Source organism: Pongo pygmaeus, chromosome 13 (genome assembly GCF_028885625.2).
Source record: "Pongo pygmaeus isolate AG05252 chromosome 13, NHGRI_mPonPyg2-v2.0_pri, whole genome shotgun sequence".
Lineage (NCBI taxonomy): Eukaryota > Metazoa > Chordata > Mammalia > Primates > Hominidae > Pongo > Pongo pygmaeus.
This window is the reverse complement of record NC_072386.2, coordinates 30172652-30197425: the sequence shown is the minus strand read 5'-3', so window position 1 is coordinate 30197425 and position 24774 is coordinate 30172652. Positions and strand designations below refer to the sequence as shown.

At 39.2% G+C, this 24774-nt stretch overlaps 1 protein-coding gene across 2 annotated transcripts in view; it reads left to right on the top strand.

The window, feature by feature from the left end:
• Positions 1 to 24774, top strand: part of TEK (TEK receptor tyrosine kinase) — a 122296-nt gene that overhangs the window by 58439 nt on the left and 39083 nt on the right. For both annotated transcript variants that reach the window (XM_054502247.2, XM_054502246.2), the window contains exons 3-10: positions 2702 to 2812; positions 3681 to 3833; positions 6816 to 6947; positions 7422 to 7562; positions 13412 to 13540; positions 16627 to 16778; positions 18680 to 18824; positions 23712 to 23873. In XM_054502247.2, the coding sequence (XP_054358222.1) occupies positions 2702 to 2812; positions 3681 to 3833; positions 6816 to 6947; positions 7422 to 7562; positions 13412 to 13540; positions 16627 to 16778; positions 18680 to 18824; positions 23712 to 23873 (1125 nt within the window). The remainder of the gene's footprint in view (positions 1 to 2701; positions 2813 to 3680; positions 3834 to 6815; positions 6948 to 7421; positions 7563 to 13411; positions 13541 to 16626; positions 16779 to 18679; positions 18825 to 23711; positions 23874 to 24774) is intronic.

Genomic DNA, 24774 nt, shown 5'->3' with positions numbered 1-24774 from the left:
TTTGCCCCCAGGTCATCATCTGCACCAAAGGCATTCACATACCTGACCACCAGGGGAGTCTGTGCAAGGCACCCATGCTAGGGTCAGCAGGCACAGCCCACAGCCGATGAAAGCAAGCAGACAAACCTAAAGCACAGGTCCTTCTGAGCACGGTTCAGAGGCATCTTTTGCCCTCACAGGGTAGTTGTCTCAGCCAGTGGCGCACACAGCACTTGATTAGTCTTTCTCAAAGCACCATCTGAAAGCCACGGATGAGATGAGAATGAGGGCACAGCAACCAGCTGGTTCATCACAAGGTCCTCAGCAGGATCCCTGTGATCCCAAGGCTTGGTCCTGGTCTGAATCTTTATAGGAATTCTTATTTTCAGGGGACAGGATATTTTGCTATTAATTTCTAATTTAGGTACATTCTGGTCAGAGAATTTTGTTATTAACAGAGATGTGCTTTGTGGATAAACAGGCAATGTTCTGGTAAATAATGTGTATTTCAATAACTGAGCAAGGGGTTAATGAATAGTCAACAGATCTCTAATAGTGTTATTAAAATGTTCTAAATATTTCCTTAGCAATTTTCAGTCTTTTTGATTAATTTCTGAAAGTTTCCACCGTATTCACGGATTTGTCAGTTTCTTTAATTCTGGCACTTTTTGTTTCATGAGCTTTGAAATTCTGTTGTTAGATGCATATATAATTTCAGGATTACAATATCTTCCTGAACATGACATGTGAATAAAATCTAACAAGGTTTTATCAGTTAGTAGATGGTTCTGTTTTATCATTACATAATGACCATCTTTATCCCTAATTTTTAGCTTTATAATAATTTTTTCTGTATAAATCTTGCAATACTAGCTTTATTTAGTATTAGTTTGCTATATATTTTTATATCCCTTTATTCACAATCTTATGTGCCATTATGTTGAATGTATACTTCATGAAAAGAGCACACAGTTTTATGTGTGTGTGTGTTTTAGAATTAAGATTCTAGAATCTAAGATTTTCTGATCTGAATTTGATGTGAGCTCCTGTCTTTTAACATACATTTGGCATAACGTCTGCCACCTTATCCTGTCTTTTCCACACCATGATTTTCTCTGGTCCTTTTTTTCTCATTTTATGTCTTTTGTTTCCTTCTCTTCTCTCTTGCCCTCCTGTTGAGGAAAGTTAGACTGTTTCTCTTCCTTTAGTGGTGATCCTTATATTGTTAACATTGGCTTAACTTAAAGCCTAAAGCTAATGCCTCCTTATCTCACAGAGTTTGGCTTTCTACAGATTATGATATAAGTTAAGGGAATTCAGAAACTCTTGTTGCTGGAAGAAAGTTAGAAGATTTTATTCACACGTCTTGTCCAATAAGCCAAGGGAATCAGTCAGTGTTGCATGGCAAGCTTGACACAGTAACAGAAATTTTCAATCAATTGGCTTATGATTTTTTTTTTTTTTTTTTTGAGACTGAGTCTTGCTCTGTTGCCCATGCTGGAGGGCAGTGGCATGATCTTGGCTCACTGCAACCTCCGCCTCCCGGATTCAAGCAATTCTCCTACCTCAGCCTCCTGAGTAGCTGGAATTACAGGCACGTCCCACCATGCCCGGCTAATTTTTGTATTTTTAGTAGAGATGGAGTTTCGCCATGTTGGCCAGGCTGGTCTTGAACTCCTGACCTCGGGTGATCTGTCTATGTTGGCATCCCAAAGGCTGGGATTACAGGCATGAGCCACTGTGCCTGGCCTTGGCTTATGATTTTATAAGTCAAATATAAAATAATTTTCCCAGTTACATCTCAGTACTGTCCAGTTCCATAACTATGTCAGTTCATACATATATAATTAAAAGGTAGAAGGCAAGATATTAGATTCCATCCTTGTCTTTATTCTTCAATCTTCCAATATTTACACCATAAGTAGTAAGTCCAGCATTTTGCTCATTTTATTTGAGAAATGCATGGGGCATTCTAAAGCAATTAGAATTATTTGGAACAACAGCAACACAAAAGGACCAGGGGAAAAGCCATTTGGTAAATGTTTTTTTTTCTCTTTCACTTTGGGGAAACTCAGATTTCATTCATATTTTTTTTTCCACTTTAAGAAAACTTGGTTGGGATTGGAGAAGGATGGCAGATTCGTAGTTAATATAGTTTATTGTTAGTATCAGGACTTAGTTTGATAATAGGTACAGGTTAAGTATGCCAAATCCAAAAATCTGAAATCTGAAATGCTCCAAGATCCAAAAATATTTGAGCGCCAATTTGATGCTCAAAGGAAATGTTCATTGGAGCATTTTGGATTTCAGATTTTCTGATTTGGGATCCTTAGCTGGCATAATGCAAATATTTCAAAATGGAAAAATAAAATCTGAAACACTTCTGGCCCTAAGTATTTCAGATAAGGGATATTCATTCTGAACTAACCAACATAAAGTCCTCATTTCCCCAACCACTGAATAGAAAAATCGTGTATAGGCATATTGTTTGTATATATTTACACTCTTATAAAGGAAGTGACCATCCCTTTCATCAGATTCTTAAAAAGGTACATAATGTTAAGAAAGGCTAAAACGCATTAGCCACCACTGTTTTTCACATTACAAAAACCATCTGACACCTAGCAAGTGCCAGCCCTCATTTTCTGAGTCTCAAAGGTCAATTGCTCCTGGAGAAAATGTGTGACCCCATTTTTGGTATTTGTTTTCTCTCTTTTAAAAGCTTCCTTCCTACCAGCTACTTTAACTATGACTGTGGACAAGGGAGATAATGTGAACATATCTTTCAAAAAGGTATTGATTAAAGAAGAAGATGCAGTGATTTACAAAAATGGTAAGTATGTGTTTCATTGCTTTCTCCAGTATGTGAGATATCAGATAACATACAACATATTGGATCATTTTCCTATTGTGGTCTTGTGGGCAGATGTTTGAAGTAAAGCTGCTATGATGCAAGCTTTCAAATTCTGTGTATGATAGAAGCCCTCTTAGGTGACATATTTGGTTACTTAAGGATATTAAAGTGGAATTCATATATACGAATGTACATGGTGTATGTACATACAGTAAAACCCCATCATAATGTGAGATCCCAACTTCAGCAATATAAAATGTGAGTTTCTTTGATTGTGACATTGTTGATTGCAAGGTTTAGGAAATTACCACAGTAAACGTGGGAAGCCAGTTGTTAGCAGTTCTGGCAGTCCAGCTGTGTAATCCCAATGTGTCTAGGTCCTAGCTATAGTTTGGTATCACCCAGTGTCAGTTGCCTGATCCAGCTGGAATATTGATGGGGATCATTCTGAAGTCTGTGAGTGGATAGGACTTCCAGATTGGAGTAGCAATTATAGATATCTCCCGGTTAATTGGTTAATTGACAGGGTTACCTATCATTTTTCACCTAACTTTGCCTGCCAACTATGTTCACCTCTCCCTGTAGAATGTAAGAACTTAGACCACCCCCATCTTCATGTGTTTGGTGGTAGATCCCACAGACCGACCTACCTGTTCTATCACTATGACTTTCTTGACTATTGAGAGAGTATTGAATAGTTCAGCATTTTCATTCTTCTCCCACATCCAATATGTGAGAGCACATTTTCTTGACCATGTCAGGGAAGGCTGATTAAGTGGAGAAACCAGACAAGGAAGCAGGTATGTTTCAGTGTGACCTATGGTTCTTCACTCTTCCCTCTTACTAGGTTCCTTCATCCATTCAGTGCCCCGGCATGAAGTACCTGATATTCTAGAAGTACACCTGCCTCATGCTCAGCCCCAGGATGCTGGAGTGTACTCGGCCAGGTATATAGGAGGAAACCTCTTCACCTCGGCCTTCACCAGGCTGATAGTCCGGAGTAAGTGATGGAGAGGCCACCATTTGTGATGGTGTAGTTGTTAGGTTGTTAGGATTTTTAGTTGCAAATAAAAGAAACTAACCATGGCTTCTTAAGCAAAAACCAGGGATTGGTTGGAGGTTGTATTAGTCTGTTCTTATGCTGCAAAGCAAATGAATAAGAGATAGCAATCATTAGAGGAATGAAAGAGAAACCCAGGTATTTAGACCTGAAGACTTAAATATTTAATATTACAAATACTTGATATAGCTGGGGAAAATTCAGGGCAAATCATTTTCTTTTCTCAGAGCAAATCATTTCTAATTTCACATGCTCTTTATTAAGACATACCTGAGACTGGTTAATTTATTAAGGGAAGAGGTTTAATTGACTCACAGTTCAATATGGCTGGGGAGACATCAGGAAACTTACAGTCATGGCAAAAGAGGAAGCAAACACATCCTTCTTCACATGGCGGCAGGAGAGAGAAGAATGAGAGCGAAAGGAGAGGGGGAAGCACCATATAAAACCATCCAATCTCATGAGAACTCACTCACTATCATGTGAACAGCATGAGGGCAACTGCCTCCATGATTAAATTACCTCTTAACTCCTACTGGGTGCCTCCCACAACACGTGGAGATTATGGGAACTACAATTCAAGATGAGATTTGGGTAGGGACACAGCCAAACCATACCACAGGGGGACACTAAGGACTCTTAATAAATTGATGGGAAAGCTGAAAAGTGGCCGGGTACGGTGGCTCATGCCTGTAATCTCAGCACTTTGAGAAGCCCTTTGAGCTCAAGAGTTTGAGACCAGCCTGGGCAATGTGGCAAAACTCCGTCTCTACAAAAAATACAAAAATTAGCCAGGCATGGTGATGCATGCCTATAGTTCTAGCTATTTGACAGGTTGAGCTGGGAGGATAATTCAAGCTCGGGAGGTCAGGCTGCAGTGGGCCAGGCTGCTTGAAAGAGCAAGACCTTGTCTCAAAAAAAAATACATATATATAAAGCAAGTTCCAGAAAAGATAAGCTTCAAGGAAGAGCTGAGGCTCAGTTGTGGTGGGTGTGGGGAGGTAGGGGAGTGGGCTTTCTCTCTAAGATGCTGCTTTTACCATGTCTCAGCTTCAGCAATGTTTCTTTCACTTCCAAATTTTGAATTTCCAGGATAAATAATCAGATTGGCCTAACATATATTAGATGTCTATCAGCCTAGACCAGTGAGCTATAGACAAGGGTGGAGCCATGTACTACAAGTTACAGGCTCTAGAAGCTCACATTTGCACAGCATAATCATCCATATAAAAAGGGGTATCACAATGAGTAAAGCAGTCTCACTTAAAGGTGTCTGCTCTAGGGGGATGAGTTGGATCTCTTGGGTTAGACTAACATCTACTTCAACATTGCCTCCTGTAAGTCCCACACTTCCCAGGTCATTTAACTCTTATGTGTGATTTTTATTTTCAGTTTTGAAAAATCTAAGAGTTAGAACTAGTGAAAACTTTTTTTCTCCATTATAACTACTGAAGTGGGGGCATAAGTATCACCATTACATCTTCCTATAATTTTTACAGGAACTTCATAAATAGAAAGAAAATGATTTGCCCTGAATTTTCCCCAGCTATATCAGGTTTTCATAATATTAAATATTGAAATCTTCAGGTCTAAATGCCTGGGCTTCTCTGTCATTCCTCTAATGATTGCCATGTCCAATTCATTTGCTTTGCATTACGTTCCCCCATTCATTTACCAAAATGTGTTGGTCATAACTCAGTGCCAAGAATTGTGTTGGTGTTGAGAATACAGGATCATAAGATAAATCCCTGTCCTTTGGGTCATTCCCAATCAGAGTAGGCATGTGTATAATTAGCTAAATAAATATTGAAAAATGACAATAGAAGTATGAGAAGTGTGGTTCCTCTAGTTTATGCTTCATGCTTAGCCACCTCTATGGACATAAAATATAGCAAGGTGTTTTATAGGCAGGACTATTTGGGCTTGAGTCGAGAGGAATCTTTCCACGTACCCAGGACCTGTTTCCTCCTGGATGACTACTGTGCTTGACTTCTATTAAATGTCAGAGCAGCCTTTTTGTAATATGAATCTTAAAAAATATAATTTATGATAGCAAAACTGCAATATTCAGCTTCTAGTAGCTTGCCTCACAGCTACCTTTACATGAAGTTTCTGTGGACTTGAGAGAAGCAAGTGACATCCCCTTTTATTCCACTACTTAGGAGAGTCTGAATGTCAAGGAAGCAATTTGCCTTTATTTCATTTAGCTAGTTTCTCTGGAGTCTGATATAACACCATGTACTAGGTGTACTCAGAGGGTAAATGGGTTATATCTTCTAGGAAGGTCAGACATACCTATGCACGTTGATATATAGTTGTTTGAGATAGGAAAACCAAAGTGTTTCTCCTAATCTTTGCTCTCACTGAACTCAACACTTCTGACACCAATGTGCACAGATTACTAGGCCACTTCTAGAATTTCTCATTCAGTAGGTCGTGGTTGGGTGGGGTCTGGGGTTTGCATTTCTAACAGATTCCCAGATGATGGGGATGCTACTGGTCAGAGACCACACTTTGAAAACCTCAGCTCCAGCCTATAATCATACCTGCAGCTCCTTGGACATGCCATGCTGTCTTCCCATGCCTTGTCTTTGCCTGGAAGACACTCTCCAGCCTTATCTTCTTTGCTACTTAGTTGGTCCTGCAGATTCATCTTGCATACCATATCCTCTGGGAAGCCTTCCTTTATGCCCTCTTCTATCCACCAGACAGAGTTAGGTACTCCTTGTCTTTGTTTCTGTCGCGATTTCCTGTTTACATGTATGTCTCCCATATTAGACAATTAGCTTTTAGGGAGCAGAGCCTGTATTTTATCTTTATTCACCATTGTCCACTGAATGACTGACACACAGTAGGTGCTCAATAAAGATTTGTTGAGCGAATGCGCTCTGCTCACCACAGCCTTGTTTTCCTTAACAAAAGGATGTGAAGCTCAGAAGTGGGGACCTGAATGCAACCATCTCTGTACTGCTTGTATGAACAATGGTGTCTGCCATGAAGATACTGGAGAATGCATTTGCCCTCCTGGGTTTATGGGAAGGACATGTGAGAAGGGTAAGTCAAGAGACTTGATAAGTAAGCTATGGATGTAAAAAGCCATCGTTGCTGGATCTAGAATTTTAGATCTGGACACAGATGGGAATGGAAGCTAAATGGCCTCTGTTAGGTCAGATGCTACGTGTGTGTGAATTAGAAAAAGGTGCCTTTTCCTAAAGGTTCTTTAATGCCAACCACTGGAAAGTTATAATAAATATACAGATCCGTGATGTTTACAATGTGAATGCTGCCCCCTAGGTTTGTGCACTGCACAAATCTGCATGATTGTGAGTGATGTCCTTGATGTCTGCTCTGTGGGGCAGTTTCATTATCAGTAAAATGGGCCATAAGGGTGTGTTCATCCTACCATGCCACAGCTGAGATTTGACTGTTTCCCATATTCACTAGACTAGGAGAAATGAATCCAAAGAATTATGTATTTCAAGGGGTTGCATATTTGATTCTGAATCATCTTTTCTTTTCCTCCCAAAGCTTGTGAACTGCACACATTTGGCAGAACTTGTAAAGAAAGGTGCAGTGGACAAGAGGGATGCAAGTCTTATGTGTTCTGTCTCCCTGACCCCTATGGGTGTTCCTGTGCCACAGGCTGGAAGGGTCTGCAGTGCAATGAAGGTATGCACCAATCACACCCTTGGACAGAAAATGTTCTAGCGGGTACATAAAGGAGATCCAGTTTGCTGTAAATCACAAGACAGGATATACCTGGACTGCTTAGCTACCCACTACTGGACGACAGGATTTGAATCATGGATGCTTACATCCAATGTTAATTATACTTTCACAATAAAAATCTAGACCGCATAGAAAGTACTTCTCATAACTATCATCTGGGGATCTTTACTAAAGCACGGATTCTGATTTGGTAGGCATGGACTGGGGCCCGAGGTTCTGCATTTCTAACAGGCTCCCAAGTAGTTCCGATGTTATTGGTTTTCAGACCACGCTTTGAGTAGGAAGACCATAGAAGACTTATTTTGTTTTTTTTTCAGTGAATCATAAAATCACAGCTTTAGCCAGGCATGGTAGCACATGCCTGTTGTCCCAGTTATTCAGGAGGCTGAGGCAGGAGGATCCCTTGAGCCCAGGAGTTTGAAGCTGCAGTGAGCTATGATTGCACCACTGCACTCCAGCCTGGGCAACAGAGTGAGACCTCATTAAAAAAAAAAAAAAAAAAAAAAAAAAAAAAAAAAAATCAAACTCAGAGCTTTTATGTCAGATCCAGACAGGATTTGGGGCTCAAAAATTGAAGAAGTTAAAATCTTACCTGCCGTGGACCTTATGCAGGTAGTACTAATATCATCTACTCAGAGTCCCTCCGCCCTTTCTAAAATAAGCTTTCCCGTTTGACCAGGCTCTGTGTGGAGTGCATCTGACATCCACTTTTCAGTATGCGTTTCACATCTACTGTCGCACAGTAGCTCAACGTGAACATGCAGACAAATGTGACAGAACCTCCCTAATGTATATTAATACTGTGAATTAGCCAGAGCTCAAAGGCTTTTCAGTGTTTATCTCACAGTCAGCTTTTCCCATATCCGGCACTAAAGGTAGCTACGATGGGGTCCCAGAAACTTGATAACAATGCTCCAGGGCAGAGCAGTTCAGTAGAAATATAAGCCATCCACATACAGAATTTAAAATTTTCCAGTGTCCACATTAAAAAGGTGAGGAGAAATAGGTGAAATAATTTTGATCTATTAACCCAATATGTTAAAAATATTATCAGTTCAACATGTAATCAATAGAAAAAAGTATTAATGAGATATTTTACACTCCCTTTTTCATAGTAAGTCTTTGAAATTTCAATTTGGACTAGCTATATTTTAAGGGTTCCATAGCCACATGTGGCTAACTGTACTGGACAGCATAGCTCCAGGGGCTTGGAGGAGGAGCACAAAGAGGAGAGTTACACAAAAGTAAGCTTCAGCCACCTGCAATACCTCATTCAGTTCCCTCTAAATGCTATGTCTGCCCCCCTGGAACATGCAGTGAGCGACAGCAGTGGAGAAATCTCATCTGGCTTTTGAAGTGTGCATCTTAAGGTAAAAGGTGACTCCAGGCAGGGGGCAGATCCCTCTTTTTTTTAAAAAAAATTAAAATGTTAGCAAACTATGAACACTTTGCTAGGACCCAGGAAGGGGTGCATGCAGGCAGTCTCTAGAACATAAACTTCATCAGCTTCACAGTGAATGTGTCTCTGGGCCCAGGTTTATAAGAGTACATTTCATGAACTCATCTCAGCCCATTCCTGGCTCAAGAAATCACCAAGATTTTATGAATAGAACTGTTCTAATATTCTTCCAGACTCCTTTCAACAATTACTATCCTGTTCAATCCATCCAAAAAGCAGTAGGAAAGCAAGGAGACATTTCTAACAGTAACTACTTAAGGACATGGTCTCCTTTAATAGTCCAGGATTTAGAATAGTCAACAATAGATTGTACATTGGCAAGTTTTATGTATCAGGGCTGGTTTCTATCTGAGGAAATAAGCAATAATAGAAATTTTTGAAGCAAATAGTGGGGACAATAAAGAGAACAGGGGAATTCCACTGTGCAAACACATGATAATTCAAAGTCATTCAGAACCCTTTGCCAGGAAGAAAGTTCCAGTGTATTCTAGAAACAAAAAATCAAGGCTTCATGATATTTTAAGGTCCTCTGCCATCCCAACAGAAACTTGATTTCAGTAGTCAGATTTCCTTTATGCTTATTAATAGTTCTCAACCTTTCTACCATCTGCTTTGAGTAAGAAGTTGTGATTAAGTTTTTTCCAGCTTTATCAAGGTCTACTTGCTAAATAAAAATTGTATGTAGTTAAGGTGCAAAATGTGATATTTTGATATATGTATACATTGTGAAATGATTACCACTGTTAAGCGAATTAACATATCCATCACCTCACACAGTTATCTCTGTGTGTGGGTGCGGTGAGAGCATTTAAAATCGCTCAGCAAATTTCAAGTATACAATACAGTAATATTGTTTAGCCACCACACTGTATATTAGAACTCCAGAACTTACTTATCCTACTGTGTAATTAAAAGTTTTTGCCCTTTGACCAACATCTCCACATTTCCTCCACCCTGTAGTCCCTGGGAACCACTATGCTACTCTGCTTCTATACGTTTGACTTTTTTAGATTCCACTTATAGAAGAGATCTTACAGTATTGGTTTTTATATGCCTGGCTTATTTCACTTAGCACGGTGCCCTCCAGCTTCATCCGTGTTGTTGCAGATGACAGGATTTCCTTCTTTTCAAAGGCTGAATAATATGCCATTATATATGTGTTCACACCACATTTTCTTTATCCATTCATCCTTGGATGGACACTTGGTCAAGTCCATATTTTGGCTACTGTAAGCAATGCTGCAATGGACATGAGAATACAGATGTCTCTTTGAGATAGTGATTTCATTTCTCTTGGATATATACCAGAAATGGGATTGCTGGATCATATGGCAGTTCTATTTTGAGTGTTTTGAAGAACTTCCATATTGTTTTCCATAATGACTGTACCAATTTACATTCCCACCAACACCATACAGGGGTTCCCTATTATCTACATCCTTGCCATTCTAGCAGGTGTGATGTGATATCTCATTGTGATTTTGATTTTCATTTCCCTGATGATCAGTGAGGTTGAGTATTTTTCATAGACCTGTTGGCCATTTGTATGTCGTCTTTTAAGAGATGTCGGCTGGGCACGGTGGCTCACGCCTGTAATCCCAGCACTTTGGGAGGCCAAGGTGGGTGGATCACCTGAGGTTGGGAGTTCGAGACCAGCCTGACCAACAATGAGAAACCCCATCTCTACTAAAAATACAAAATCAGCCGGGTGTGGTGGTGCATGCCTTTAATCCCAGCTACTCGGGAGGCTGAGGCAGGAGAATCGCTTGAACCTGGGAGGTGGAGGTTGCGGTGAGCTGAGGTCATGCCATTGCATTCCAGCCTGGACAACAAGAGTGAAACTCCATCTCAAAAAAAAAAAAAAAGATGTCTATTCAGGTCCTTTGTCCATTTTTTAATCAGGTTGTTTTCCTGCTATTAAGTGGTTTGAGTTCCTTATATATTCTGGATGTTAACCTCTTATCAGGTGTATACTTTGGAAATACATTCTCTTGTTCCATACATTCACTCTGTTGATTGTTTCCTTTGCTGTGCAGAAGCTTGTTAGTTTGATGCAATCACATTTGTCTATTTGTGCTTTTGTGCTTTTGTTGTCTGTGCTTTTGAGGTCATATCCAAAAAAATCATTGCCCAGATCAGTATCAAGAAGCTTTTCCTCTCTGTTTTCTTCTAGTAGTTTTACAATTTCAGGTCTTATGTTGTGTCTTTAGTCAATTTTGTTTTGAGTTTTGAATATGATGAGATGAGGTTCTAATTTTATTCTTCTGCTTGTGGTTATCTAGTTTTCCCAGGACCATTTATTGAAGAGATTATCCTTTCCCTGTTGTGTGTTCTTCATACTTTTGTTGAATCTGTTAACTGTAAATGTGTAAATTTATTTCTGGGCTGTCAATTCAGTTCCATTGGTCTATATGTCTGTTTTTATGCCAGTACCATACTGTTTTTATTACTATAGCTTTGTAATATATTTTGAAATCAGGTAATGTGATGTCTCTAGCTTTGTTCTTGCTCAATATTGCTTTGGCTATTCTAGGCCTTCTGTGGTTCAATATAAATTTTAGAATTGTTTTTTCTGTTTCTGTGAAAAATACCATTGCAATTTTGATAGTGATTGTATTGAATTTGTAGATAACTTAGTTGTGATTGATACTAAAAATAAAGACTGCATTTTAGCTGGGTGAATAAAATACAAAATCAAAACAAATCATCATAGCCCCAAAAGACAAGCTTTTGCATTAATTTTTGGTTAGAAGCCTTCTAATAATGTTACAGTTGACCAAAATAAGGACACCCAGTTAACAGAATCCATTTGCCATGTACCAAATTCTAAGAATTGTCCTGGAAGGTTTAGTGAGCTCCAAGGGAAAACAGTGCTTCTACCCTGTCCTCCCAGGAGCTTATTACAAGTACCAAAACATAATTTGAATGGCTTAAATATTCTACTATAAAGAAACAGTCTTAAAAAGCTAACATTTTAAATTATCTTGATTTTTAGTTTTCAGCAGTTTAACCATGATGTGCCTATGCATAGTTTACTTTATATTTATTCTGCTAAGGGCTTAACAAATTTTTGAATGTGTAAATTTCAACAAATTGGGATAATTTAAACCATTATTTCTTCAAATATTTTGTCTAACCCTTTCTTTCTGATCCTTCTTGGACCTCCAGTTACATGTGTGTTAGATGTTTTGTCTCATGGGTCCCTAAGGATTAATAATCATTTTTTTCCAACCTTTTCCCTACTTTTCTTCTTTAGATGGGCTATCTATTGATGTTGCTTCAAGTTTATTGACTCTCTCTCTTGTCATCTCCATTCTGTTGCTAAGTCCATACAGTGATTATTTGATTTCAAATATTGTGTTTTTCAGTTTTAGAATTCCTTTTGCTTTTTAAAAATAGTTTCTGTTTCCCTGCTGAAGTTTCTCATTGTTGCATTTGTTATGAACATATCTTCTTTTACCTTACTGAGCATAGTTATTATAGTTGTTTTAAAATTCTTGTCTATTCCAACATCTGAGTCATCACAATTGGTCTCTGTTTATTTTCTTTTCCCGTAAAAAATGGGCCTTAATTATCCCTTTCTTCTTGGGATTGTATCTTGAACATTGAAAATGTTACATTGTGGAGACTCTGGAATATGATACATTCCTTTCAGGAATGTTGATTTTGTTTTGTTTTAGCAGGCAATTAACTTGGTAGGATTCAAACCTCAAACTCTCACTGTTAGGAATCAGGTCAAACTTAGTTTAGTTCTTTTATCTTTAGCTGGGCTGCTTTGAGTCTGTACTGAGCATGCATGGATCAAGGATCAGCCAAAGATCTGGGACTTTTCTCTGACTCTTTCTGGGTTTTCCCTCTCTCTCCAGTGGCTGTGGTTTTCCTGACTCTGTCTCTGATGCATCAGGCCAGTAGACTGCAGGTTTTCTTTGGAGTTTTAGCTTCCATACGTGGTGTCAGCTGTACCTAACAGTTAGGCTAAAAGCTGAAAATTGTGAAACACATCATTCCCATCTTCCAAATTTCAATTCCCCTCCAGAATCTTCCAGGTCTTTTTTCTTCCTATCCCACTCTTAAGTGCTTTCAGGAAGTTATTTCCTAAATGTAGTTGTATCTACAAGAAAGTTGGCATGATAGGAGCTCATTCAACTTTTTTTTGGAGGCATGACTCCCCAGCTTTTTAAGTTCCTGGTAATTCAGATAAATTACCCCCTACCTTACACATATCAGCAAAGTTGATGGCTTAGAGAGAAAAATAAAACTAAACACCTGCAGCCTTAGTTTCCTCTCTTCCCCTGGATTAATACTGGTTTTTTGATGTCTTTGTTTACAGCATGCCACCCTGGTTTTTATGGGCCAGATTGTAAGCTTAGGTGCAGCTGCAACAACGGGGAGATGTGTGATCGCTTCCAAGGATGTCTCTGCTCTCCAGGATGGCAGGGACTCCAGTGTGAGAGAGAAGGTAAAGCAAGGTAACACTGTAGTCAGGGCCATGTTCAGCATGTCTGAACTGAGCTTTGGTAGTGTAATTCTTGTGCCGGCATCCTAAGATCCTCAAGCCTCTTTTGTTTCCATCCAGAAGTTGGGAATAATTTATCCTAAATCCTAAAGCACAGCATTTTAATTCTGCTCTACTGACCCTAATAGTAGGCTTTATTTCTCTTTGCACTAGGCATAAACCACGTGCTCTTTGTAGCAGCTTAAGTGATGATTGACCAGCTGAGAGCTCTCCTACCTATTCTGCTCCCTTCTCTAGGACCCACCTTTTCCCTGGACATGAGTAACAGAGAAAGAGCAATTTGGGATGGATTTAGACAGGGGATATTTTTAAAGCAATAGAAATAATAAAACAGAAAAGATTATACTCAAAATGAAATTTTATGTAATTCTAGTTCAGAAATTACTCTCCAGCAGGAGTCAGCAAACTTTAACCCACAGACTAAATCCAGCCTATCTTTTTTTAAACAGCTTTATAGAGATACATTTTTTATATTATAATGTTCAACTTTTTAAAATGTAAATTCAGTGGTTTTTAGTATATTTACAGAGCTGTGCAATCATTGCCATAATCTAATTTTACAACATATTCATCATACCAAAAGAAACCTTGTACCCATTAGCAGAAACTTGCATTCTCCAATCATCCTAGTTTCTGACAACCGTTAATTTGCAGTTGACCTTAAACAACATGGGGACTAGGGGTACTGACCCTTCTCACAGTAGAAAATCTACATATAACTTTTGACTCCCCAAAGACTTAGCTATTAATAGCCTTCTGTTGACGAGAAGCCTTACCAATAACATAGTCAATTAACACAGAGACTAGTATCTATATATATTTTATGCCTTCATGACATACCTTTTTGTTAATTTTTTTGGTATTTCTAGGCTACACAGTTTGTCTGTGAGTTTTTTCAAATTATCCTAAATCTCCAAAAAATTTTCCAATATATTTATTGAAAACAATCCACATGTCAGTGGACCCATGCAGCTCAAGCCTGTGTTGTTCAAGGGTCAACCATATCTTCTGTCTCTGTAGATTGCCTGTTCTTGACATTTTATATGCTGTAAACAAGATCGTGTAATATGTCGTCATTTGTGACTAGCTTCATTTGCCACACCTTTTTTGAGGTTTATCTATGTTGTGGCATGTATCAGTACTTCACTCCTTTTTATTTCTCACCATCTGTTATTATAAAGAAAAAAATTTTGAATCACAGCCACCTCCATTCATTTATAGTATGTCGTCTGTGGCTGCTTTTGTACTACAAGGGCAGAAAACATGGCTTGCAAAGCTGACTATATTTGCTCTCTTTACAGAAAATGTTTGCTATCCACTGTCCTAGAATATACTTTTTAAAATTAAAAGAAGCAGACATACGTATTTTCAAACTTAAATAATAAATATGTATTGCTTGTTCAATCATATAAATATAAATGCCATTGAAATAAATACATATCCAGTGAAATCTACACGCAAAATAATACAGCTATGGCCTTTTTTTCTGTTACTTTTGGAAATCAGAACAAATATTGGGAGTGGGGGTGGGATGCCAGTAAGTGTTTTCTCAAAGTCCTTAAACTTTATATTTTTTCTTCTTTTGCCAAGCCTGGACTTTACTACAGGGCAGGAATCAGGGAGTGGTTAGAAAGGGAAGGAAATGCCCTGGGGCTGCTAGGGGATTGTATCGAACGTGGGCAGCTAACAAGTTTAAGGATTTGAATTTTGTGCTTTGTTCCTTCCTGCCTGTTCCCTTCTGCTGATGCTGCAAAAGGAGCGCGTTCTGATGGGAGAATCTAAGACAGGTTAACCAGGGTGTCACTAGGGCTTTCAGAGAGTAGCTCCCTTCCCAGATTCCACTTTAGCCCAGCACATCCACCTTCACCCCCACCCAACCTCAGAAAATACAAGGGGACGATGACGGAAAGAAATGCTTTAAAGGCGTCAAAACAGGTTTTTCAATTCCTATTCAAATAGCTACTTAGGCTGAAAAATTTGGCACGTTTTCCATAATCTTTCCAAGTTTACAGATATATCAAGGAATAACCTTGTAAGTATTAGACCTCTTTCCCTTCTCCTCCACACCTTTACCCATTTCATTCTAGGCCTGAGAAGTAGGATATCAGTATAAAATATCATTATTGACCCCGCCTCTTCCCACCACCGATAAGAAACAGTCTGTAGTTACTGCTGCTCTGAGGGCACCTCTATCGCCTACATTATTTACTGAGTGTTGGACAATTTTCAAACATGTCTCACATTCAATTACAAATAATCCACAGTTCCCTGAGTCCCTATGGTTCAGAATAAAATTGGTATATTTCAGGGTTATTCATTCTCTACTATGTAGATATTAGGCAAGAAATCCTGACACCATTACCTTTATTGACACCACAGACATTTTTCCTTCTTTCAATATTGGCAGCAACATTTTTGACTTGGCTGTTGAGTAGATACTGATTTGGGGAAGTTATATTCCACTTCTTTGATGTACTTCTTTCGTGCGCAACTTTATTCACTTTTTCCTCTTAGTTATCTGCTATTTGCAGACTTCCCAATGAATGAGACATCTCTCACATATCTAAACTGAGGTCAATGCTGTTGAACAGCAATACCATGGGGTTATTTGATGAGTGGAGGAAGAGCTAGTTTTTTGTTTGTTGTATTTTTGTAATCATTCATGTAAAAAGAAAGAGGGGGATTGAACAGCAAAGTCTAGGGGAGATATGGCCATGATAATCATTTTAATATTGAGACTGTTCCTCCCTGGTCCATGAAAGGAGCACAGCTTCATGGCGAATAGCGTGGACTCTGGATTTATAAAGATCTGAGTCTGAATCTTGGCTGTGAGCCTCTGTCTCCTCATCCATAAAATGGGAGACCACAATATCATCCACATCACAGGTGTCTTATGTGATGACAAAACAATAAAATATTTGCAAAGTTCTTGCCCAGTGCATGACTTACTAAAGTAGCTATTTTTATTATTACTACTGCTGCTGGCTCTGTTAAATATTAGATTTCACAGTGCTGTTTTCTTCCTTCAGGCATACCAAGGATGACCCCAAAGATAGTGGATTTGCCAGATCATATAGAAGTAAACAGTGGTAAATTTAATCCCATTTGCAAAGCTTCTGGCTGGCCGCTACCTACTAATGAAGAAATGACCCTGGTGAAGCCGGATGGGACAGTGCTCCATGTAAGAGCCATTCTTAATCTGCCCTTCTTAAAGCATGAGATGCTTCAGTGTAGTAATCACCCCACTAAATGATAGATACCATTCAGTGCTTTTATCCTCCTAGGCTAGTGTGTTGTTGGCTTTGATAAAATGCCCTATTCCTGGAGAGGCAGAACTGACTCACTGCACCCTCACTGATTTCCTCTGTTGGCCAGTACTGCTGTGCAAGGTTGGGAATATGCCCCCTGTGGAACTGACAGAGCTGAGTGCCAAGGATGGCACACATCCTGCAGGACTGTCCAGCTGGTATGAGGAGAAGTACGTGTCAATCTGTGCAAAGCTTTGCTCTCACAGTGTCCCCATATCTCTAACTACTCATATCAGGAGAGTAAGGTGGTGTTGCAACCCATGAATCAGCAGATTTATATGCTACCAGGTGCAACCAGGACATGGAGTTTTGATGACCGGTCCACTCCTATTACGCTCTTTGGAGCAGCAGTTTAGGGGAGCATAGAAGAGGAGAGTTCCCCAGTTCTGAAACTACAATCCATGGGATCCCTTAGGTCTGAATGCATTCCTTGGGTTTCTCCCCACCTCTTCCCTTTGCCCTCATTGCTGATGCTCACCCATGGTTAGGTAATATCACAGCAGTTCTTTTTTGTTTAAAAGGATCAAGCTACTTTTCGAACATGCTTTCCTTCTCTCTCCCAACTATACCAAATGCAGCAGAGACAGGAGCCACCCCAAATTTCTCTTGTGTTGAAAGTGATCCTTAGGATATTGATGTATTTTTTAATCTAAAAATTTAGAAATACTTATTATCCTATTTTTCTATTAAAGATGACCAAAATCAGCTTGACCAGAGGCAAGTATGAGTGACCTTCTGAGGGAAGAATATGTAGAATGTACCATTACTAGGGTTCACGTTTCAATGTCCTTGATTCCATTCAAACAAACCATCAGGTAGAAGAAGCCAACTGATGGCTTCCAAAATCTTGTTGGCTTTTTCATGAGTTAATGAAAGTAATGGCTACTATTTAGTAAGGTTGACCATAACTATATGTAACTTCTTACTTAACATTGCCCAGTCTCTCTCTCTCTTTTTTTTTTTTTTTTTTTTTTTTTTTTTTTTGCGGAAGTGGGAACTGGCTGGGTGAAGTTAAGTAACTAAGGAATTGGTCAAAAATGGCAAAGAGGCCAGATATGGTGACTCATGCCTGCAATCCCAGTGCTTTGGAAGCCTGAGGTGGGAGGATCACTTTAGACCAGAAATTTGAGACCAGCCTGGGCAACATAGGAAGACCCCATCTCTTAAAAAATAAAAAAAAGAATTAGCTGGACATGGTGGCATATACCTGTAGTCCCAGCTACTTGGGTGAGGTGGGGGGATCACTTAAGGCCAGGAGTTTGAGGCTGCAGTGAACTATGATCACTCAACTGCACTCCAGCCTGAGCCACGGAACAAGACTTTGTTGTCTCTCAAAAAATAAATGGCAGAGGTCCATCTATCTTCAGAACCCTGGATTTTTCCAGTACTCCACACTCGACAGCCTCTCAAACACTTAGGAAGTCACCTTGTCCTCCCACGCAGCCATCTCTGTGTTAGATAGGAAAGGAACAAATCTTACGAGGAGTAGTTTAAAAGAAATCATGCTTCAGGTGTCTTGCTTGTAAGTGTTTACCCCGTACTCCTAAACACACAAATACAACGGCAGGATCTGACAGGGCATCAATCCAAAATAAACTTTCAGGGCTACTACAATAGCTTTGGAAATAAGCCAATAATTATATTAGCATTACATTTAACTTCTTGATCTCTCCTAGGAAACTTCTTATTAAACAATGAGATGGGGTCAATGTTATGGACCTTTGTGTTTATGCCTCCCTAGAAGTTTTTATTTTTTTGTATTTGACCTTTTCAGCCAAAAGACTTTAACCATACGGATCATTTCTCAGTAGCCATGTTCACCATCCACCGGATCCTCCCCCCTGACTCAGGAGTTTGGGTCTGCAGTGTGAACACAGTGGCTGGGATGGTGGAAAAGCCCTTCAACATTTCTGTTAAAGGTAAGGTCATTTTCCAGAAAAAGGGATTGTGTCCTTGATGTACTATGTTTTTGTATTGCTGCTTCTAGACAGAAATGTATGTGACCACTAAAATACCTTTGGGGTAATTTCCAGGATACTAAGCCTTTAAAAAATTATATGCATGAAACTAGAGTGAAGAAATTAAGAGTATGAACTGTGGAGTCACACAGCCCCAGGTTTGATTTTGTCCCTAACAGCTCATAATCTTGTGGGTGGCCTTGACCAAATGAAGTTACCTTTTTGAGTGTCTCTCTATTTGTAAATGAAGCATAATTTAGGTACCTCTTAGGGTTATTGTGAAGCCTTGTTAAACACATACAATACTTGGAGTTGTGTCTGGCACAACATATCTGGTAGTGATTATATTTCACAAGAAGGTTAGCATTGCCGTTGTGACTTCCTATTCATCATTGTGGAGAATTATTTGGAGAATCCCTATTTTGAGGATTACTCACTTAATAAGAAGCCCAGGCTATGCTATGTAATTAACATGAATGTCTTTTGACATTTAGGGCTGTGGGCATTTTTCCTGCTATAAATTAGTATTTCAAAATTCAAATTAATCCGAGTGTTTGTGTGTAGATTTGTGGCTTGAGTGGAAGAACTAAAATGGAGGTAAGTCCACGTTAACTTGGCTGGTGTACATAGCTACAGCAAGGAATTTTAAATCCGCAAGTTACTTAATCACCTGTTTAGACAAGAATACCTAACAGCTCTCTGGCATATATTCTAGGAAAGATACTAGGCTAAGATTACTTGTAATTTCTGATACATTGTAAATGCTCTGTAAATAGTTGCTATCCTGTATTGTTTAGAGAATAATGACAAAAAGTCTGTACATGTTCAGACACAATTTGTTTTCTGAATATTTTTGATCCACAGTTGGTTGACCCACAGATGTGAACCCACAGATACAAAGGGTCAACTTTATACAGTAGCACAGATTGTAAGCACAAATCTTACAGCAAACCCAGCACTGTCTCTTCTGGACCATTTTGCTTTCTGAGTCTCTTGTGTTACAGAGGAGGAGACTGTGAGGTGACCAAAGTTGATTTGTATTTGGCCCCCTTTTGTTACTTCATTAGTAATCTCTTGAGAGATCCCAGAGGTAACTTCTATAAATGAAATGCTGTAAATACTCGGAACATAATCTGTTTTTTAAAGGCCAATAACAACAGTAGCATAAATGCAACCCCATAGATTTGGATTCTGTGCCCTGAGAATCCATATGAACCACCTCAGAATCCTCCTTCTTATTATTACTTTTGGTTATAGGAAAGAGCCCAAATCTGTTTTATTTGGTAGAACATTCACATGATCAAAAAAATTTCTTGCATCTCGCATGTTCTTGGAAGAAAGGAAATGATATGCAGACAAGAAAAATTACCCTACTTTTAAGCTTCTGGAAATGTTTGCTACCCATAGACATACGTCCAAAACAAACCATGTGGTGAATACACAGAAGAGTCACTGGGTCTAGTTTTTAGTTTGTAGTGAAAGACACAGCACACAACATCAATGTGTAGAAGCGTCTCCAGTCCTAAGTCACTGCTGTCTCTTTGCTGTCACATTGACTGGCAGCCATAAAATGTAAATAGCCATTAGGGAATTTAATCAATTTAATCAGCATCTTTTATTATAGTATTTACAAAAACAGATACTAGGCTTTAACACCAGTGTACAGATTGGTACAGTCACTTTGGAAAACTGGCAGCTTGTACTAAACCTAAACATTTACTTAACCTGTGAACCAGCAGTTCCACCCCTAGGTATATGCTCAAAAGAATGGCTGTATTATGTTCAAAAAAGACATCTTCAAGAATGTTCAGAGCAGTTGTATTCATAGTAGCCCCAAACTGAAATTAACTCAAATGTCCATCAACGTTAGAAAGGATACACAAATCACAAATTGTACTATATTCATATGTATTAGTTTGCTAGGGTGCCATAACAAAATACTACAGGCTGAGTGGCTTAAGCAACAGGAATTTATTTTCTCATAATTCTGGAGGCTACAAGTCCAAGACCAAGGCATCAACAGAGTTTATTTCTTCTGCAGCTTCTCTCCTTGGCTTGTAGATGGCCATTGTCTCCCTGTATCTTCACAGGGAGATTAAATTAGGACACAGGTACAGGGTCTTGCCTTTGTACCTGAGTCCTAATTTAATCTTCTTATAAGGACACCAGTCATATTGGATTATGCACACCCTAATAAACTTATTCTAAATTAATTACTTCTTTAAAGGCCTTATGTCCAGATGCGGTTACATCGTGAGGTACTGGGGTTAAGACTTTAACGTGTGATTTGGGAGGAATACAATTTAGCCCATAAAATCATGCAGAGGAAGTATTAAACAGTAATAAAAAAGAATTAATTTCTGCAACAGTATGGATGAATCTTGCAAACATGATAACCAGTGAAAGAAAGTACATGCTTTATAATTCCATTTATATAAAGCTAAAGAACAGGCAATACTAATAATCTTCAGTCACAGAAGTCAGAATAGAGGCTACCTCTGGGTAGAGGATATTGACTAGAAAAGGGCACACAGGTGCCTTCTGGAGGGCTGGGAATATTTTCTATCTTAATCTGAGTGGTGGTTACATGGGTATACACATAGGTAAAGTCCCTTGAGCTAAATACACTTAAGATATTTGCGCTTTACAATATGTATGTTCCATCTCAGTAAAAATGATTCAAAGGCAAAAAATAAAATGGTAGATTACTAAGAGGAAGCCTGTGTAGCAATTTTTAAGCCCTTGTAAAAGTATCACAGACTGACATTAATGGCTGTAATAAAATGTGCATCTGCTGGTTTAAAGAAAGAGGTGGCCTTATTTTATCATACAGGGAAAGCATTACTTGAACAAATTTACTTACAGCACTGCTCTCCTTTCTAGCCTAAGTGAAATGTGTACTCAGACTTATCTAACTTAATATTGGCACGATCTGCCTCCAGTTAGGGGATACTGCTTCTTACTGGCTGTATTATCCTGACCTTGGACAACTTCCTAAGTCGTCACTTAGTCAATAGAATTTACTTTAGGCCTATTATGTTTCAGCCCCTGTTCTAGGCACTGGGAATAGAGCAGTGAATAATACAGCGGGGAAAAGACTCATCATAGAGCTTACATTCCCACAGGGAGATAAACAGTGAGCAAATAAATAAGTAAAATGTACAGTTCACTAAAATGCTGAGTGTCTTGGAGAAAATTAAAGCAGAAATGGGGGTCGAGAATGCTGGGGCAGGGCTAGAGTGGTGACTGTAATTTTAAATAGGGTAGTCAAGCCTTCCTGAGAAGATATTTGAGCAGAGACTTGAAGGTCATGTCTAAGGAAGGTGAGCCAAAGCATTGAGACAGAAAGAAAAGGAAAAATTACTGAACATTGCAATTTCCTCTGAAATCTGAAAGGTTCTGCATTGTATAATACACACTCTTGGGGAGGAAAAACAAAACGAGTTATGCATTTCTAAGAAGGCTGGGCCAAGGGAACTGTAGAGCTCATTGGAAATTCACTTCACAAACAATAATTCACCACCTGGTCGGTGCTGGTGAACAAACTACACAGTCTTTGCCCTAATGGAATTTAGAGTGTAGTGTGGTGTTTCACAACCTTTTTATTATTAACCCACTAAGGAGCTCTTTTAGAAATTGTATTCCAGAACTCTCCCTCATCATCTGTGAAATTTTATTATCACAGATGTACCTTCTATCTCTTTATGTACTATGCCTCTTTGGCGGGCTGCAACCCATTGTAATATCTAAAATTTTTGCATCCTCCAAGAACCAATTTTCATTGTTTGTGGGGCGCTGTCATCCCCATTGAGAATACGTGGTCTTTGAGATGAGGAGATTGTTTTAGATTATCTGAGTGGACCCACTCCAATCCTTTGAGTCATTAAGAGTAGAGAAACTTTCCTGACAATAGTCAGAGATGTGGTGGTCAAAGAAGGATCAGAGAGGCCTGATGTTGTGGACTTTGAAGGGATAGGAAGGAGCCTTGAGCCAAGGAATGTAGGCGGTCTCTCGAAGCTAGAAAGAACAAGGAAACAGATTATCTCCTAAGCCTCCAGAAAGGAACACAGCCTGGCTAATGCCTTAATTTTAGCACAGTGAGACCCATGTCTGACTTCTGACTTCTAGAACTATAATAAATTTGTGTTGTTTGGCTGAAAGAGAGATATATATATATATATATAGAGAGAGAATGAGTTATGATCTAGAAGAAAGACCAATATCAAATAATCAAATAATCAAATAATCATACTACAAAGAGTAATAAACCCTAAAAATCACGATGAAGGAAAAGTAGAGGTTCTGTGAAAGTATACAATACCTTAATTCAGTTTCTACGATAGCCGCCTGTGAAATATTCACATGAGAGCTAAGAATTAACTGGGAGAATAATGGGAGGTGGAGCATTCCTTGCAGGAGAGAGACATCCGCAATCAGTCTAAAGAAAGGAGGTTCGTGCTTTGTTAGTTGGATGAAGTGAAAGGTCAGTGGGACTGGAGGGTACTAGGTGAGGGGAAGAGGAGGCTGGAGAGTGGGCAGGGGCTTAATCACTCAAGGCCTGGCTGGTCATGGTATGAATTTTTGGTTTTATCCTACATGTGATGAGAATCCACTGAAGGGTCTTGAGCAAAGGGGCACATTTATTTTAAGGAAGCACTTTGAGGACAATGGGTTGGGGAAGCAAAAGCAAAGCAGAGAGCTTAGAGAGCAGGTGATCTCACTGAGTCTGAGCAGAAAATTTTAAGAGGACTTTGTTGGACATGTAAAACACATCTTCTACCTCTACCTAAGAACAATCACAAAACCTCAAAGCCGAAGGACTAATCTGCCTTCTGAAATTGTATTTAGTTCTTCCAAAGCCCCTGAATGCCCCAAACGTCATTGACACTGGACATAACTTTGCTGTCATCAACATCAGCTCTGAGCCTTACTTTGGGGATGGACCAATCAAATCCAAGAAGCTTCTATACAAACCCGTTAATCACTATGAGGCTTGGCAACATATTCAAGGTAAGCTTTGGACAGGATAGACGCCAGCTGGGGATGTGGCACCAGGAGAATTATTTTTCTCCAAATCTAGAAATTCCCTTCTCCCTGCCTCAATCCTCTACACCAAGGTGGTGGCTGTTGCAGAGGATTCCATTAAGAGAGAGTGCAGGGGGCCTCTGAGCTCTGGGCTAACTTTCTGAAGTCACTGTGTGCTCTGGAACACAGAACCAGCTCACACCATGAGTTACTATCTATATCAATATTTCTTTCTGGATCTCCAGTCCTGTTTTTAGTTATTCTATCTTGGCTGGTCATGGGGAAAGACACTTGTTTATGCCATGAATGCGGTAGCAGGAAAGTCCAGAGCCTGCTGGAAGGGCAGAGAGGCTTAATCTGCCTAAATCCTGGGGGTGATTGTTGCTGCTGTATTGAGTTGTTTATTCCTTTTCTCATTTCATGTCTTGCCCTGTCCTGCAGACTCTTAACACAGAGAGATTTTTAAAGGAATTTGAACCTGCAAAGTTTGGGCTGTGGCAGACTGGAATGGGCTCGGGGGAGGACAAGGACGGGCAAAGAGAGCTACAGACCCCTCTCCTAACTTCCTGAAAGAAAAAAATAATTGAACGAAATGTGACAAAATGTCAAAAGTTCATGAAAACAGTTGAATTTATTTTGAAACACAAATTACAATTATATTTGTTGTATGATAATGTAAAATCACAATTTTAAAAAGCAAAGAGCATTATCAGTGACCATGCTGCTTCAATTGGATCATCCTGTAAAAAGACCTGCCACTAACATGCTTGTAGGCAGCATGTCCTCCTCCGCCCATACCTTTGTCTTACTATGCCTATGATTTCATTAAAATGACCCTCTATTCACTATTTGGAGATAATTAAGAAACCTATGGAAAAAAAAAAAG